This window comes from Babjeviella inositovora, assembly GCF_001661335.1.
Source record: "Babjeviella inositovora NRRL Y-12698 unplaced genomic scaffold BABINscaffold_10, whole genome shotgun sequence".
In the NCBI taxonomy this organism is placed as follows: domain Eukaryota; kingdom Fungi; phylum Ascomycota; class Pichiomycetes; order Serinales; genus Babjeviella; species Babjeviella inositovora.
In genome coordinates, this window is record NW_017566847.1 from 24,234 (window position 1) to 39,584 (window position 15,351).

Consider the following 15,351-nt stretch of genomic DNA (forward strand, 5'->3'; position numbering starts at 1 on the left):
CGTTAGAATCCCTAAGCTGAAAGAACGATTTCATTGCAATCGAGCACCTTAGAAAGTTTAGAGGCGCATGTCTCATGCACGTAGCCCCAACTTGGTATAAAACACATCTCCTTTGTACTTTCGAACAACAACACTCACTTCAATCAAGAATAGGTTTTGAGACCGGGAATATATCAGATTATTAGGAACTACTATGTGTTTGTTTTGTTCTTACACTCTTAGGTTTACGAGTAAAGAATTCCTTGAAGTGATATTAACATACTAATCAAAGATTTCCCCCTTGCTTTAACCTCTTCCCAACCTGTATTCTAACCGGATATTTCCTAATGGGGTGCGGGATAAGTACGATAGAGGATGAATTGGATCCGTTTATTGCCATCAAGCGAAACAACGATGCCATTGAAAAGGGCATACTATTAAGCCAGAGAGGGGAGAAGAATGCGGTCAAGCTCCTCCTCTTAGGGGCTGGGGAGAGTGGAAAGTCCACCGTGTTAAAACAGATGAAGCTTCTTCACCAGGGTGGGTTTACTCACCAGGAACGTCTACAGTATGCCCAGGTTATCTGGGTGGATGCTATCCAGGCGATGAAGATTTTAATAGTGCAGGCTCGCAAGATGCGGATTCCTTTGGAATGTGACCAGCAAACCAGCCCTCTCTTTATGTGCAAACAGATTGTTCTGCGCTCAAGAGCATTGGAGCAGATTGACACCGGTGCGGCAGGCGGCTCTAGCTTCCTCAACGACTACGTCGTGAGATACAGCCAGCGAAGTGAGGCAAAGAGACGGACCATGAGTACAGGAAGAGCCGGAGCTATGTGGGAGAATCAAGTAGACAGTAAAGACACTGAACTTGATGTGAACGAAATCGGCCAGGGATTGAGGGACTCCTATGTCCAAAAGATCGAAGACGAAAACAACAACAGATCCCGGAAGGCAATCGCCGCCGCTATCCAACAGCTCTGGAAATACGATCCGGGGATAGCAGAGTGTTATTCCCGCTCTAACGAATTTCAGTTGGAAGGGAGCACCAACTACTACTTTGAAAAGATTGAGAGCTTTGCCGATTCCAAGTATCTATGCACGGATGAGGATATCTTGAAGGGACGGATCAAAACCACCGGGATAACCGAAACCAATTTCAACATCGGTTCTTCCAAATTTAAGATCTTGGATACCGGTGGTCAAAGATCCGAGAGACGGAAATGGATCCACTGCTTTGAAGATATAACCGCGGTGATATTTGTCCTTGCGATTTCCGAGTATGACCAGATGTTGTTTGAGGACGAAAACGTGAACCGGATGCACGAATCAATCATGCTTTTTAACTCTTTGTGCAACTCGCGGTGGTTTATCAACACCCCGTTCATATTGTTCTTGAACAAGACAGATATTTTTGAAAAAAAGATTTTGACTTCGTCGCTCCGGAACTATTTTCCGGATTACAAAGGCAAGCCGAAGGATACAGAAGAGGCAATTCGGTATTTAGAGAAAATCTTTTTGAGTCTTAACCGACTGAGAAAGCCCATCTATGTTCATAGAACCTGTGCTACCGATACACAGTCAATGCGATTTGTGTTGACAGCTGTGACGGATATGATCATGCAACAGAGCTTGAAACAGAGTGGGATTATCTGAGTATAGCCTTTATAAGTGGAGCGCGTATATTCAACTCTGATATTAGGTTAGCAGCAAGATGGTTTATATCATAGTATACAAGGATTATATCTATGCTACAGACTGGGTGGTTCATTGAAATTAACTTCGCCTTAAGATGCTATTTTTAAGTAATCGATAAAAAGAATTTGTGAGCACTTATCCAGTACACGATATGACGGTGCCATTCCGCCAATGCCGCCGAATATATTTTTACAAGGTTATAGAGTGTTATTTTGCTTAATTAGACGCCGAACCCTTGGGAACTGGATAAAATAGAATCTATGCCACGAAACAATGCAAAAACGAAAAAACAATTTGTCTTCCATTTATCCATTACAATAGAACCATCAGGTCAGATCTTGACTCTCTGCCCTACGATTATCTCGGAGACTGCCTATTTAGAGAAGTATATCCTTTTGTGTCGCCAATACATGGCTACAAGGAAAGAAATAGACACCACGATTTAACATAAGGGGCTGGCGCTAATATATGCCCACGGCTAAAAAATTCTAGGAATACTGACAATGTACCAGGCCACATACAGACAAATCTCGGCTATATAACCAAAACAATTCATTCAGATATGCAATTGCGATTACTCCATCACTAAACGCCTAATTGAAGCCTAGAGTCCAACGCCTCAGTCCCAAACAAGGTCCCTCATAAAAAGACTTGCTAATACCCCCTTCTCCAACAGCAATATATCAACGGTGCTTACAAAACTAATAAGTCGGTATTACCACTATTTTGTGGTATATCCCAAAATATAATTGGCGACCCCCTATACAGCACGACACAATACAACGATTCGTCAAACACAACCGGCCTTGTTCCATGGAAGCCAGTCCTTCTTTCTGCATCCTGCATTATATCACGTGCCCGAAATCGTCGTGCCATTCAATGGTTACGATGCCCGCATCTGCTTTTTCAATTCGTGCACCATCATTGGTTCGCCTCAGGCAGGAAAATCTGAGGTACCAGGTGCGTTGAAATATTGGAACATATCAAGATATCAACAGACCATCGACCCGTCCCCAGAAATCCACCTCCCCCACATACATACGCCATGATCTCTGCCCGTACTGTCCGTCTCGCCCAGTTGCCAGCCCGTCGTTTCATCTCCACTGCTAACGCTGCCACTGAGTACACCACCTTGTCCAACGGTGTCACCGTGGCTACCGAAACCAACCCTAACGCTGCCTCCGCCACTGTCGGTTTGTGGGTTGGTGCCGGTTCTCGTTCCGAGCACCAATACAACAACGGTTCCTCCGCTTTGTTGCAGAAGGTCTTGGTTGCCGCCAATGCCACCGAAGCCGCTTCCCAGGGTGTCCTCTTGGGCTCTCAGACCACCAGAGAAACCACTGCCATTTATGCTCACTCCACCAACGCCAATGCCGCTACCGCCGCCTCTTTGATTGCCCAGATTGCCTCCCAGCCAAAGCTCGACGACACCACCGTCGCTGCCCAGCGTGAATTGGCTGTCCAGACCGTCGAGGCCTTGGAACAGAACGCTCCGTTTGCCGTTCTCGAACACTTGCACGCTACCGCATTCCAGGGTACCCCATTGGGCTTGCCAGTCAACGGTACCACCGACTCCATTCCAAACTTGCAGTCCACCGACTTGGAAGCTTTCTACAAGAAGAACTACGTTTCCTCTAACGCCGTCATCGCTGCCTCCGGTAACATCAACCATGCCGAGTTAGTTACCGCCATTGAAAAGAACTTAAAGTTGGCCGCCGACGCTGCCCCAGTCACCGCCGCCTCCGCTTTCTTGGGTTCTGAAGTCAGATTCAGAGACGACACCTTGCCAAAGGCCTACTTCGCCATTGCCGCCCAGGGTGAGTCTTTCTCTTCCCCAGACTACTACGTCTCCAAGGTTGCCGCCTCTATCTTTGGTGACTACGTTGCCACCGAGCAGACCTCCACCCAGAGCGGCTCTAAGTTGGCTGCCATTGTCTCTGCCAATCACTTGGCTGACAAGTTCACCCACTTCTCCACCTCTTACACTGACAACGGTTTGTGGGGTTTCGCCGCTGAGACCTCCGACGTCTTCCTGATTGACGACTTGGTCCACTTCACCTTGAAGGAATGGAACAGATTGTCTGTCTCCATCACCGAAACCGAGGTTGCCAGAGGTAAGGCTGCTCTCAAGGCTCGGTTGTTGGCCCAGTTGAACTCTCCATTGGCGATTGCTTCCGATATTGGGTTAAAGACCTTGGCTTTGGGCAGAAGAGCTTCCGCTGAGGAAATCATCAGCAAGGTCGACGCCGTCACCGTCGGCGACATCAAGAGATGGTCTCAGACCGCCTTGTGGGACAAGGATATTGCTATCTCCGGTACCGGTCAAATCGAAGATTTGTTCGACTACAACCGTATCAGAAATGACATGTCCATGATGAGACTCTAAGCTACTGGGTTTTTTTGTCTGTTTGGTGTGGTGGAGGCGTCCGGGAGGATTAAGTAGCGGTCTTAGAAGATTCCGTTTTCTGCTTGATACATATTTACACTGCTAGTTTAGTTTTCCAAAAAAAAAGTGCCCTCTTTTTGTTGTTATTTATTATATTTCACTGTTGCGTTTTTCGCGCTTTTTTACTTCTAATACAGTCTAGCATTTTGAAATCCAAACACTAGGTGCTACTTGAAGGGAAGCTGGATAAATAGTAAATCCGCCATAAAAGACCAAAAGGGGATTCGTTCAGCTCTAACTCGCTAATATGCAACAGGCTCCGGACAAACCTCGCTGGCGTATCCTGCATAAATCCTATCAGGCTCTATTTGCGTCTTTGAAGTCAGGTCTGAGAACCCGATTCCCATCAGTGGACCCACAGTCATCTTCCAATGATTATACTTTTTGTGGTTGTGCCGCTATTAATCTCTGCTGCACTCTTGCTCAGACTCGTTTCCATTCTTCCATGCGCGAGATTCACGGCCCGGGGAGTCAAAGGCGTCACATTAGACGATAAAACCGCTCATTCTCTTATGGTCTTGCTAGGGTCCGGGGGCCACACCGGGGAAATGATCCGACTACTCCAGAAAGTGGAACTAAAGAAATACAAACGTGTGTGGGTGACGTCTTCAGGGGATCTAACGTCTGTTACCAAGGCTAAAGATACAGAAGCAACCATCTCCACTGGAACTGCCGAGTTTATGGAGTTGCCACGCGCCAGGAAGGTCGGGGAGCCACTTGCTTCTTCTTTTGTATCCACTATCATATCCTTTTATAAAACCGCCGTGTTGATGGCGTGCCGTGTGAGGGCGGGTCAGATGCCGTCGCTTCTTGTCCTCAATGGCCCGGGGACCTGTGTGCCCTTGGCGTACATTATCTTTGGAATGCACTTCTTGGGAATGTGTCGTACACGGATAGTCTATGTCGAGAGTTTGGCGAGGGTCAAGAAGCTCAGTGTGAGTGGATTGCTCATTTTGCCAATCGCTGACCGGTTCATTGTTCAGTGGGGAGAGTTGCAGAAGGCGTACGGTGGACGGCTAGAGTATTACGGGATTCTTGTCTAGGGCCGGCCGACTGACTCTCACATTTAAACACAGCCATAATTCATCTTTTTGGGTTCGTCCACAGCCAAGGATCCGGCTTTGGCACTTTGAGAATTGAGACTGAGGTGGACTTACCCTAAGGTTCCATCCACGATTGTAAATCAAAATAGATGAATCGGAGAATAGCCTAACCAGATAGAAGAGGCGTATGTTTACAAGGATTGCTACCGGCAAACTTAGTGTTGAAACGGAAATAAGCTCAGAATACGGGTAGAGGAAATAGGACCGGCAAATTCAAATCAAATTACATGCCCCAGGCCGTGACCAGGACAATAAAAATACCTCGAAGAAAAAGAAAGTAAAGTAAAGCAGAAGAGGAATCGAGTCGATCAAAAGGCACAGTTTTGGTAGATCGTTGGGGGGGAACAAAACAATATAATCTCATCACAAAAGGTTCATAGGTGGAATAAACGCCAAAGAATTTTTGACCTGGAATTTAAAAATCAAATGGTTGTACGGATGAAACAAGGCAGGATAATACCCTATATCAGGGTCGGATTAAACAACATGTATACAAATTGTCCACATAATCTCAAAAGATGGACAGATAATCCTGATTTAGCAACAGCCCAGTTTCTCGGAAAAGGACATTGTCTTTGAAAAAACGAGGAAACCGATTAGAGTAAACTTACAAAGCAGTTCATGGTACAAGTTTTGTCGGTGGCAATCCATTGATTTTTTTTTTGGAATACGATCCATCACAACGTTTGTATTTCAAATGACAATACCGGTCTCTGTAAAACAGCCGCTATTCGGAAAAGACAGTCTCCAGAAGACAAGCCCGTTCATAGAAAAAGTACAGGCTTGTTCTATTTTGCCTCGTTTTCCAATGCGTTCACCGTTTCGAACAACGCCACGTGCTTGAACGCAATCTCCCGGCTTTGATATGCCTTTGGGGATCGATCCAACAACTCGGCCAACTCCTCTTCGCTCAACCGGCTATCATCGACATGCTCCATGTTACCCCAGCCCTTCGTCAGCAACAACTGCGAGAGCTCCGCCACTAATTGGCGCTCGCTGGCCGCATGAACAGTCGACCCGAAGTTCCCGTCGCTTGACGCCAACTTTGACAACGCGCCAAAACTACCCATCTGGATAACTAACTTTTCCAACTTGCGCTTGGAGTCCGCGCGCGACAATAAAATCTGCTCAATCGTATTGGCCGTCGCGAAGCGGTACACTACGACAGGCTTTGTCTGTCCAATCCGGTGGACCCTGTCCATTGCCTGCAAATCTACCTGCGGGTTCCAATCGGAGTCGAAGAGGATGACGGAGTCGGCGGCCGTTAAGTTGATTCCAAGCCCGCCCGCCCGCGTGCTGAGCAAAAACACTTTGATGTCATTGCTCTCGGTAAACTCATCGATTTGCGCTTGTCTCTCGTCCTGCGCGGTCGCTCCATCAATCCGCATGGCCGCATGGCCGCGGTGGTCACACCAGTCCTGTATGAGATCGAGCATGCCCGTGAATTGCGAGAAGATCAACACACGGTGGTCTTCCTGGAGCAATCGCGGTACCAACTGGTCTAGCAACTGCATTTTCCCGCTGTTGGCGTAGATGCTGCTGTCCATCGGCGTATCCTCGCTCCAGGGGAAGTAGTACATATACGGAGAGTTGCAAATCAAGCGGAGCTTCATCATCAAGTTACCAAACTTCATCTTTTCAACCTCTTTCTTGGTGCAGGTGTAGATTTCATCGAGAACCGGGTCTCCCCTATCCACCACCACCTCCTCTACCTCTGGCTTGGCCTCGAAATCGTCGTCGTCATCAGGCTCGGCATACTGGGCCTGGGCTCTAGTGCGCTTTTTGGAGTGACTCTGCGCCATGATAATCTTCAGGATCTCATTCGATTCCCGGAATGCCGCATAATCCTTCACTTGCTCCCCTGTATAATCCCCTCTATTGAGTTTCACCCTATCCTGGAAGGCAGCAGCCAAAACCACTCGCTTCAAGTCCTTTGCAAGCGCGGCTTTGTACAAAACACGCTGCTCATCCGCCAAATGGGCATACACAATGTATTCTCTCTTCGGCGGAATGACGTTACCCATGACCTGTGATTTGAGGCGCCGCAACAAGAACGGCTTCATAATCGTGTGCAAGTTGGTGACGAGGTTCTTCTGGATCTCTGCATCAATAACCTGCTTTGTCGCATTATCCGTGTCGTCAGAGAGGGACTCAAGGGAAGAGAAGTCAAACCATTGCTGGAACAACGCCAAATCGTGAAAAATATCTGGGAGGATAAAGTTGAGCAAAGACCAGAGTTCGTTCAAGTTGTTCTGCAACGGTGTGCCCGTGAGCAACAAGCGGTTACCCACGCGGAGCTTCTTTAACTCCTGAAACAAGAGGCACTTGCTATTCTTGAGACGGTGGCCCTCGTCCACCACGAGGTACTTCCAGTCGAACTTGTTGAGGTGCACACGGTCGAGAATCGCGAGCTCATAGCTGGTCACGACCACCGCCGGGAGCGTACGGAAGTGTTTTTCTCTCAAGCGTGCGCGGCTATTCTTATCGCCTGTATACTGGAGCACCGGCATGTCTGGCGCGAAACGCGCAAGCTCCTTCACCCAATTGCCCGTGGTTGACAACGGCGCGACGATCAAGAACGGTCCGCGGATACCCTGTTCGTGCAAGAACGCAATCATCGAGATCGCCTGAATGGTTTTTCCCAATCCCATCTCGTCTGCGAGGATCCCGTTGAGCCCGTTTTCGTAGAGTGTGATCAACCAGTCCATGCCCTCTAGCTGGTACTCGCGCATCGTGCAGCCTGTAATGCTGCGCGGCTGCGCGCGTGTCCCTGTTTTTCCCGTCTGCGCATTCTCTACCTGTACCTTTTTCTGCTTCGCTTCTTCGGTCACCTTGCCGGTCATCATCGACACGATGTCGGTCTTTGCACCACGCTTTGGCCGCCCTCGTTTTTTCGGCGCCTCTTCAACCTTGGTGACACTTCCTGCAAACAAAGTCTCTGCGATGATGTTGGAAAACACCTGGGATTGTTTGACAAGTGACTTGAGGCGCTCCAACTTGCGGTCAAGCGCCATAGTGTTAAACTCCTTTTGTTCTTCGGTCGGCGCCTCCGCTGTTACAGCTTGCTGGACTGCCTCATCCTCAGATTGTTCAGACACGGGTGTCGGTAGTTGACGGTGGGTGGTGGGAATGAGCGTCATTTTAGATATATGTTAAGAGAAGGGAAAAGAGAGGAAGAAGAGAGAGTTGAAAAGTGCTTATCGCTAGATCAGGCGTGGCAAAATTTGACGCGTTGGTCACGTGCGCGAGAACGAGCGCGTACCAGAAGGTTGAGCAAAGTTGGCAGGAAAGTGATTTCGGCAGTTATGTTTGGTGAAGTTATTTTTACCCTAGCGGTTTTTCTTTGTGATTATTTTTTTCTCTATTTAAAGGTTTGGATTAGAGATGTAGTATTTATATAAGAAAAATTAGAGGGATTTAATGTTTACGAACAGATGGCGAGGTCTTCGGGCCGGGACCATTGAAAGCTCAGAAGGTTTTATAGTATCTCACAATCCATTATCTAATCTATAGAATCCCCATGCCGGTTTGCTCCAGGCTTTCTTCGCCTCCAAGCCCTTCTAATGGACCGCTCCTGGTGCTCTCCAAATCAAGAAAAAGGTGCACCGAATTAGACTTTGAATTGGTCTCACTTGGCACCAAAACACTATAGTCTACATTATACCTATCGGGGTGAACCCGCCAACACCGGCTCTCTATTCCCATAATGCTAAATCCATTGTTATTCTCTTAGGTTTCCTATCTTTCTGAAGGTATACATCTCTCCTTTACGCGTCGTCGTGCACTGCACATTCCTCATGCCGTTACGTGCACCTCGCCAGCGGGAAAAATCTCTCGCTCATTTCTCAAACATAAACACGATCACGATTCCCTTAGCCCATACTCTCACTCATCAAACACGCACGCATAATGTCGGACCCAGTGGAAAACCCGGTCAAGCCTGAAGAAACAAACGCCGTCGCCTTGGACGTAGAAATGGCGGATGCCCCGGACGCTACCTCCAACACCACGGCGCCGACCCAAGTCGCGGAAGGGCCTGCAGCGGAGCAAAACGGAACCACTGATATTGCTAACGGAACAAAAACCGAGGAAATTGCCGGGACTGAGAAAAGTCTCGATCTGGCTGAAAACCAGGACGAGGACAGCCGTAACGAATACAGCAGTGACGACGGAGATGACGATAGAGATCAGTCAGACCGTTCCGGCTCTGATCGTGAGCAGTCTGACCACGAACTCCCACTAGATGCTGAAGAGGAAACGCGCAAGATGGAGAAGCGCGCGCGCCAGTACCTCGCGAAACAGACCAAGCCGGTTGTGATTCCGTCGTATGCGGCGTGGTTTGCGCTCGACACGGTACATGAGATTGAAAAGCGGAGCTTGCCTGAATTTTTCGCGTCTGAGTCGCACTACAAAAACCCTGTAGCGTACAAGGAGTACCGCGACTTTATGATCAACGCGTACCGCCTCAATCCGTTGGAGTACCTCACAGTGACGGCCTCTAGACGCAACTTGGCCGGTGATGTCGCGTCAATCGTTAGAGTGCACGCATTCTTAGAGCAATGGGGCTTGATCAACTACCAGATTGACCCGAAAACCAGGCCGAGCTTGGTAGGCCCGCAGTACACGGGCCATTTCCAGATTACGTTGGACACACCCCAGGGCCTTGCGCCACTCCTCCCCGAGGTCAAGGCCGAGGCCTCGACCGAATTCCAGGCGAGCGGTTTTGAGGCGGCGACGGAAGCCAAGACAAGCAGCCCTGAGGCGGACATCCCGCTCAACCTCGAGCTCCGCCGCAACATCTACGACACCACCGCAGACGCGATCGCGTTACGGGAGGAGGACCACCTGCGCGTCTTGGGAAACAAGTCGTATGTGTGCTACATCTGTGGCAATGACGCCACCGAGGTGCGCTACCACAATCTCAGATCGAAGAATGTGGTGTGTCTGAGATGCTTCGCCGAGGGCAGCTTCCCGGCAAACTTTACCGCGGCTGACTTTGTGCAGTTGAACGTGACGCAGGTACAGGGGAGCAATGCCAGCTGGACCGAGCAAGAGGTGTTACTCTTGCTAGAGGGGGTGGAGATGTTTGAGAACGACTGGAGCAAGATTGCCGGCCATATTGGGACCAGATCCAGAGAACAGACCGTTACCAAGTTTATCCAGTTGCCGATCGAGGACCGCTACTTACACAAGAACCTCTCACGTAGCCATTTCCTGAAGCTCCTGCCCCAGGCGGCGCCCGTGGACACCAGCCAGGCAGTCGTTCAGACTCTTGCGTTCTTGGCCAAGAGTATCGACAGCGATGTTGCCGCGCGTGCGGTCAGTGCTGCCCGGACAAAGGTCGACATCACCACTGATGAGGATATCACCAGAGCGGCGAAGTTTGCCTTGGGCAAGCTTGTGGGCGAAGCCGTCAACAGCTCTGCTGATGAGGTCAAGACCCAGACCAGTGTAGTGGCGCAGATCGTGGAGTTGCAGACCAAGAAGTTGGAGATGAAGATACAGAAATTGTCGCTTTTGGAGGACCATCTTTTGCGCGAAAAAAATGCCTTGGAGCAACAGAAGAAGCTGGTGGTTGTCGACCGGCTTTTGTTGAGAAAGCAGGCGTTGTCTGTCAAGCAAAAGTTGGTAGCCGCGACCGAGGGGTACGTGCACGGCGAGGCAAACGAGGAGAGCCTCCGGTTGGTGGAAGAGGCAGTCAGTGAGGCTACCGCGCCTGTGCGAGCAGTGCAATTGCCGAAGGGAAAGATCCAGGCATCGGTTAAGAAGAACGCGGACAAGACGGAGGTGTTGGAGGCGGACTTGGAACCGATCTCGATTCAGCAGCCAAACTTGTACGAGTTCTGGTCGGGTTAGGAATTTGTCTTAAATGTATTCTAGTGTAAGAGGCGTCATTTCGTAGTAATGGGACTGGTAGATAATCACTTGGCTCGATGAGTAATGGGTTCCATGGTCAAGGAAAGGAAGTTTCTGAGTGGTGGCTGGATACCCTCGAAAGTCATGCGGATCCGTATAAACAAAGGAGCACTATAACTAGATGTTGTCGTGTTACGGGACCACCTGGATACTGCGTGTGCTTACAAAAAATGGGTCATTTAAACTGATGAAGGTTATACCAGTAGTCATAAGGGTTGTGCCAGAATATCATTTGAGGTTATAGACCTGTCGAGTCATGTATTAACTTTATTCTAAAAGCGCACCTGGAAACGGACGGAGGAACCGAAAGAGATTTCCACTTTGGGGGAGTCGAGACTCCAGTGATTACCAGGAAGTGTTGAACTATAGCGCCGCCTATCACAGAAAGGCTCAGTGCATACTTCCAGAGAATATTTAAGAATAACTAGCAAGAATTTCTTGACCTAGAAAATTTCTCTGTGGCTCGTGCTGTGATCGATTGGATTCTGAGTGACGGCAGCTAACATGATATACAACCGTTCCTCGCATTGAACGATGGTGGACGGAGCCGGCCGAAAAAGACAATTGAATGCGGGCAAAGAACTACATATCTTAAGCCTTTAGTACTTCCAGGTATCAACCATATCTGGATTCTCTCCAGTCTGTCAACACCAACCTACATCGCCCCTCGTACAGCCCCGCAGTCCGCCGGATATTCCCCCCGCATTCGCGAATGGAAAACCTGCCCGCCTATTTCAATCTCGAGCTCTCTTGCCCGCACTTTTCTTTCTTCGCCCACGCTACTCATTATGACCATTTTAACAGCTGCACGTTTGCTCAGAGTCTCCTCTACCAGTGCCCTTTTATCCTCACACTGGTACTATATCGCGGCTGCGACCTTGACCGCATGCAACCAGCCTCAGGAGTTACCTAAGCTCTACCACTACCTCATGCTCACCAATGCGTCGCACACCGTGACTCCCACCCTCGAAGACGCGAATGAGGCCATCGTTTCCGCCAAGGCTTACCAGGAGTTGTCTGCCGAAGGGTCTGCCATGCCGTTGTTTCCTAACTCCGCGGCTCAGCTTACGGTGCAACAGGAACAAACCAACAAGATCAAGGATGCGCTCTTGAAGGCGATCGCGTTGTGCGGGGTTCCGCGCGTGATTAATGCGCTCATGACGTTGAAGACCGCCACACCAAGCGCTCTCCGCGCGGACGAATTGTCTGTCAGGGCCACAGAAACCGACTCTGCCACGATCATCACCGAGAGGGAGCGCGGCTACAAGTTCTGGGACCAGGTGTACGGAAAGATCAACAACCGTGTAGCACACCAGATGAGTTCGGCGTACCCAGATTTGTGGACTTACACCATTAACCACATCTACGGTCCGCTTTTATCGTGCACCGACGTGTTAAGCGCACGCGAGTCGTCGTTGGTGATCATCGCGTGCTTGGTGCCACAGGACGTGAACCCCCAGTTGAAGGGACATTTGAAAGGCGCGCTCAACAACGGGTGCACCTTGGAGGAGATCAGAGCGGCTCGCGAGTTGGTCATAGAGATTTCTGGCTGGTGTGGCGTCAGCTGGAGAAATGACGTTGCGAAATTGTAGAGAGGGTGGATACTGGCCCGTGATTACTGAATATATACTGGACGGCAAATGGGTTTGCTCGGTAATATCTTAATTATTTTACGAGGGTGTAGCTGGGCTTCATCCTTTGAGATAGTTTACGGAACGTTTTATAGATATAGTCTTGGCTCGCGTAGTTATGCTACTTGCTGTATCCGGAACTGGAGTATTGTCTACCTAGCTTAAGGTGTACCACCTGCATGTATAACACATATATGTAGGTGCCCCCCACCTATTGCCTTCCCCTTTACTATAAGGCTCAGTACAGTTTACCTGGAGTAAAGACTATTTATCGCCACCTTTTATCACGATGGACCAATAAATGTACAACTAGCAATTGTCCAAGTAGGGTCGATAGTGAAAGCATTTTTGAGGTGAGATTGCAGAACCGCCTGAGGGTCGGATACGCACCCAACTTGGAAATAAACGCCACACTACGCAAGACTACGCACCCCTTCTACTCAACCACACTTGCATAATGCCAACAATTTGACTCAATTAATTGCCTTTCCCTGTGTATGCACGTAATTTTAGACTGGAGATTCCCGTTGGTGATCCGAAAGTGGTTGCATGGGGACAGTATTGCCTTTGTAAAAGGTGCTTTATCATTGTTTTTAACTTTGCTCCATCTCGGTACAATCTTATGACAAGCCGTCGAGGATATGCGATGATAGCCCTCCTATTAATATTAGGTTGGTTGCATTATGTGTTAGTGCTGTCGTAACTACGTCGAATTAAGTTCATACCTTTGCCGAGAGGGCTATAAAACACCGTGGAATTTGGAATCCCCATCAATAAAAACATTACATAATCCAAAACCAAGACACGAGCTCTGCGTACTTATCTTATCAGTACTGTCGTTTTTAGCACCATATCCCTGTGAAGTGAGAGTTTTAGGGGTTAGAGCATGCATGCACGATAATGCGAGGTTTGGCCGGCGCTATGTTGCCCGTATAATAGACCAAGACCTGACTGCAGGTTTGGCCTCGTTTTGCTGGTTTAGATTGTAACTTAAAGATGGATATATACCCCCTGATCTGAGTTCCCCCCCAGTACCTATAAATAGGCATATTTAGAACGCGTTCATTTTTTTTTATAAAGCGCAAGACTCCCGCTCCTGATTTTTCAAGTTTAACCTAGAAAGATCTCTGATCTGATGACCAAATTCTTACATGCATTCCAATGGTACGTAACCTCGGGATTTTTGTTAGACCAGAGCTAACGACTAACAGACCCATTTTAGGCCCATTGGAGCCCATGAGGTTTTTGTGACAGGTAATTTTGACAACTGGTCAAAGTCCGTGCCCCTTAGCAGAAAAACGGATGGGAGCTTTGCCACTCAATTGGAGTTGCCTAGCCAAAAAATTGTTTTCAAGGTATGTAAATCAGTATCCTGGAAGATTGAACTCTGGGGAAATTATTGACACATTTACCATTAAGTTTATCGTTGATGATGTGTGGGTCACACACCCAGATGAGGAAATCGAATACGATGAGAAGGGGATTCCCAACAATGTTATTATCCCTGAGGTTTATCCACAGTCACCTCTAGAAACAGCTCTAGATCTGGACTTGCTCCTGGAAGTGGGAATTCCCGATTTATCGCTGGAAGGCTTTTCCCTAGGACCCCAAGAACTCGCCGGCGATGACAAAACTGAGGAGCAGATTCCCGAGATCCACAGGACTAAAACTGTCAATACAACAGTTTCTGTGTCTCAAATGGCAAACTCAGAAATTGACCTCGCTAATGCCGAAGAGTCGTTCTCCAATTGCGGCTCGTCAGTTGAAGTCTTCAACTCCGAGTCTACGTCCCAGTTTGAATCTGAATCAGAGACTCATGAATCTGCTTTTTCCTTGGTGTCGTGCCCAAATATTACTATTTCATGCCGCTCAGAACCTCAAGGCTTGGTAGAAGACTACGTAGATCTACCTCAACGGTTTAGGGTAGAGCACCTGTATCCGGATTCGCTCGAGCAAAGTATTCAGATGACCTTGCAGGATGGGGAACATGGCTCAGTCTCGACCAGGAGAACATCACGAGATGATTTAGCGATTGGGAATGGTAGCGCTGGCGGTGATAATGTAAGTGCTTCGAGTACTACAAAGAGTCGCAGTTTTAAGAAACGGGCCTCGTTAACATTGATGCACAAGGTCAAGACTTTTTTTGCTTGAATTCAAATATTATTAAACTATAGGACCCATAAGCTTATAAGTATTCTGGTTGATAGGACAAGGTACACGACGTATACATGGTTATTTCGGCGCTATCTGGTCAGACAGATGCATGAAGCAATAGCCACTATCGTAAAATGGGAAACTAAATAAGATACTTAGAGACTTCTAGAGTTGAAAAATAAACTTAAGGATTGTATTCAATTTTGAATCCATGTGGCGGAGTGAAACCACATACCAAGTCGATATAGTATAAAAATGTCTTTCGAATACTAAACACCCTTTTATACCCTTTCTACCGGTTGGTCGCCTCTCACTGTCAATCTCACGGCATGCCTGTTATTATTTTGACCATAGTAATCAACAGATAGAGTGTGCCGGGTGTTTATATTGTCCCAGAAAACAACAGTAAACTTTTTCCACTGCGC

The 15,351-nt window shown here is 48.3% G+C and overlaps 7 protein-coding genes across 7 annotated transcripts; 6 read left to right on the plus strand and 1 right to left on the minus strand.

The window, feature by feature from the left end:
• The first annotated feature begins 188 nt into the window (after positions 1–188).
• Positions 189–1,759, plus strand: CAG1 (guanine nucleotide-binding protein subunit alpha). The gene has a single exon (XM_019129433.1). It carries the CDS (start codon positions 327–329, stop codon positions 1,632–1,634), a length of 1,308 nt encoding a protein of 435 aa, XP_018983688.1. The 5' UTR covers positions 189–326; the 3' UTR covers positions 1,635–1,759.
• Positions 1,760–2,689: 930 nt separating this feature from the next.
• On the plus strand, positions 2,690–4,189 carry BABINDRAFT_162602 (ubiquinol--cytochrome-c reductase subunit). The gene has a single exon (XM_019129434.1). The coding sequence runs from the start codon at positions 2,722–2,724 to the stop codon at positions 4,060–4,062; it is 1,341 nt and encodes a 446-aa protein (XP_018983689.1). The 5' UTR covers positions 2,690–2,721; the 3' UTR covers positions 4,063–4,189.
• Positions 4,190–4,634: 445 nt separating this feature from the next.
• BABINDRAFT_9165 (N-acetylglucosaminyldiphosphodolichol N-acetylglucosaminyltransferase anchoring subunit) lies at positions 4,635–5,165 on the plus strand (the record flags this gene model as incomplete). The annotated part of the gene is made up of 1 exon (XM_019132923.1): positions 4,635–5,165. One exon carries the CDS (start codon positions 4,635–4,637, stop codon positions 5,163–5,165), a length of 531 nt encoding a protein of 176 aa, XP_018983690.1.
• An 863-nt stretch (positions 5,166–6,028) lies between these two features.
• BABINDRAFT_19811 (putative ATPase) lies at positions 6,029–8,266 on the minus strand (the record flags this gene model as incomplete). The annotated part of the gene is made up of 3 exons (XM_019131227.1): positions 6,029–6,943; positions 7,079–8,019; positions 8,098–8,266. Coding segments are annotated over 3 exons (2,025 nt in total), but the record flags the coding sequence as incomplete, so codon positions are not given.
• A 934-nt stretch (positions 8,267–9,200) lies between these two features.
• On the plus strand, positions 9,201–11,081 carry BABINDRAFT_39677 (uncharacterized protein; the record flags this gene model as incomplete). The annotated part of the gene is made up of 1 exon (XM_019131939.1): positions 9,201–11,081. One exon carries the CDS (start codon positions 9,201–9,203, stop codon positions 11,079–11,081), a length of 1,881 nt encoding a protein of 626 aa, XP_018983692.1.
• A 657-nt stretch (positions 11,082–11,738) lies between these two features.
• On the plus strand, positions 11,739–13,075 carry BABINDRAFT_162604 (uncharacterized protein). Its single transcript, XM_019129435.1, has one exon. It carries the CDS (start codon positions 11,930–11,932, stop codon positions 12,731–12,733), a length of 804 nt encoding a protein of 267 aa, XP_018983693.1. The 5' UTR covers positions 11,739–11,929; the 3' UTR covers positions 12,734–13,075.
• A 706-nt stretch (positions 13,076–13,781) lies between these two features.
• BABINDRAFT_83079 (glycogen-binding domain-containing protein) lies at positions 13,782–15,007 on the plus strand. The gene is made up of 2 exons (XM_019132776.1): positions 13,782–13,936; positions 13,995–15,007. The coding sequence occupies exon 2, from the start codon at positions 14,075–14,077 to the stop codon at positions 14,921–14,923; it is 849 nt and encodes a 282-aa protein (XP_018983694.1). The 5' UTR covers positions 13,782–13,936; positions 13,995–14,074; the 3' UTR covers positions 14,924–15,007.
• Positions 15,008–15,351: the final 344 nt, after the last annotated feature.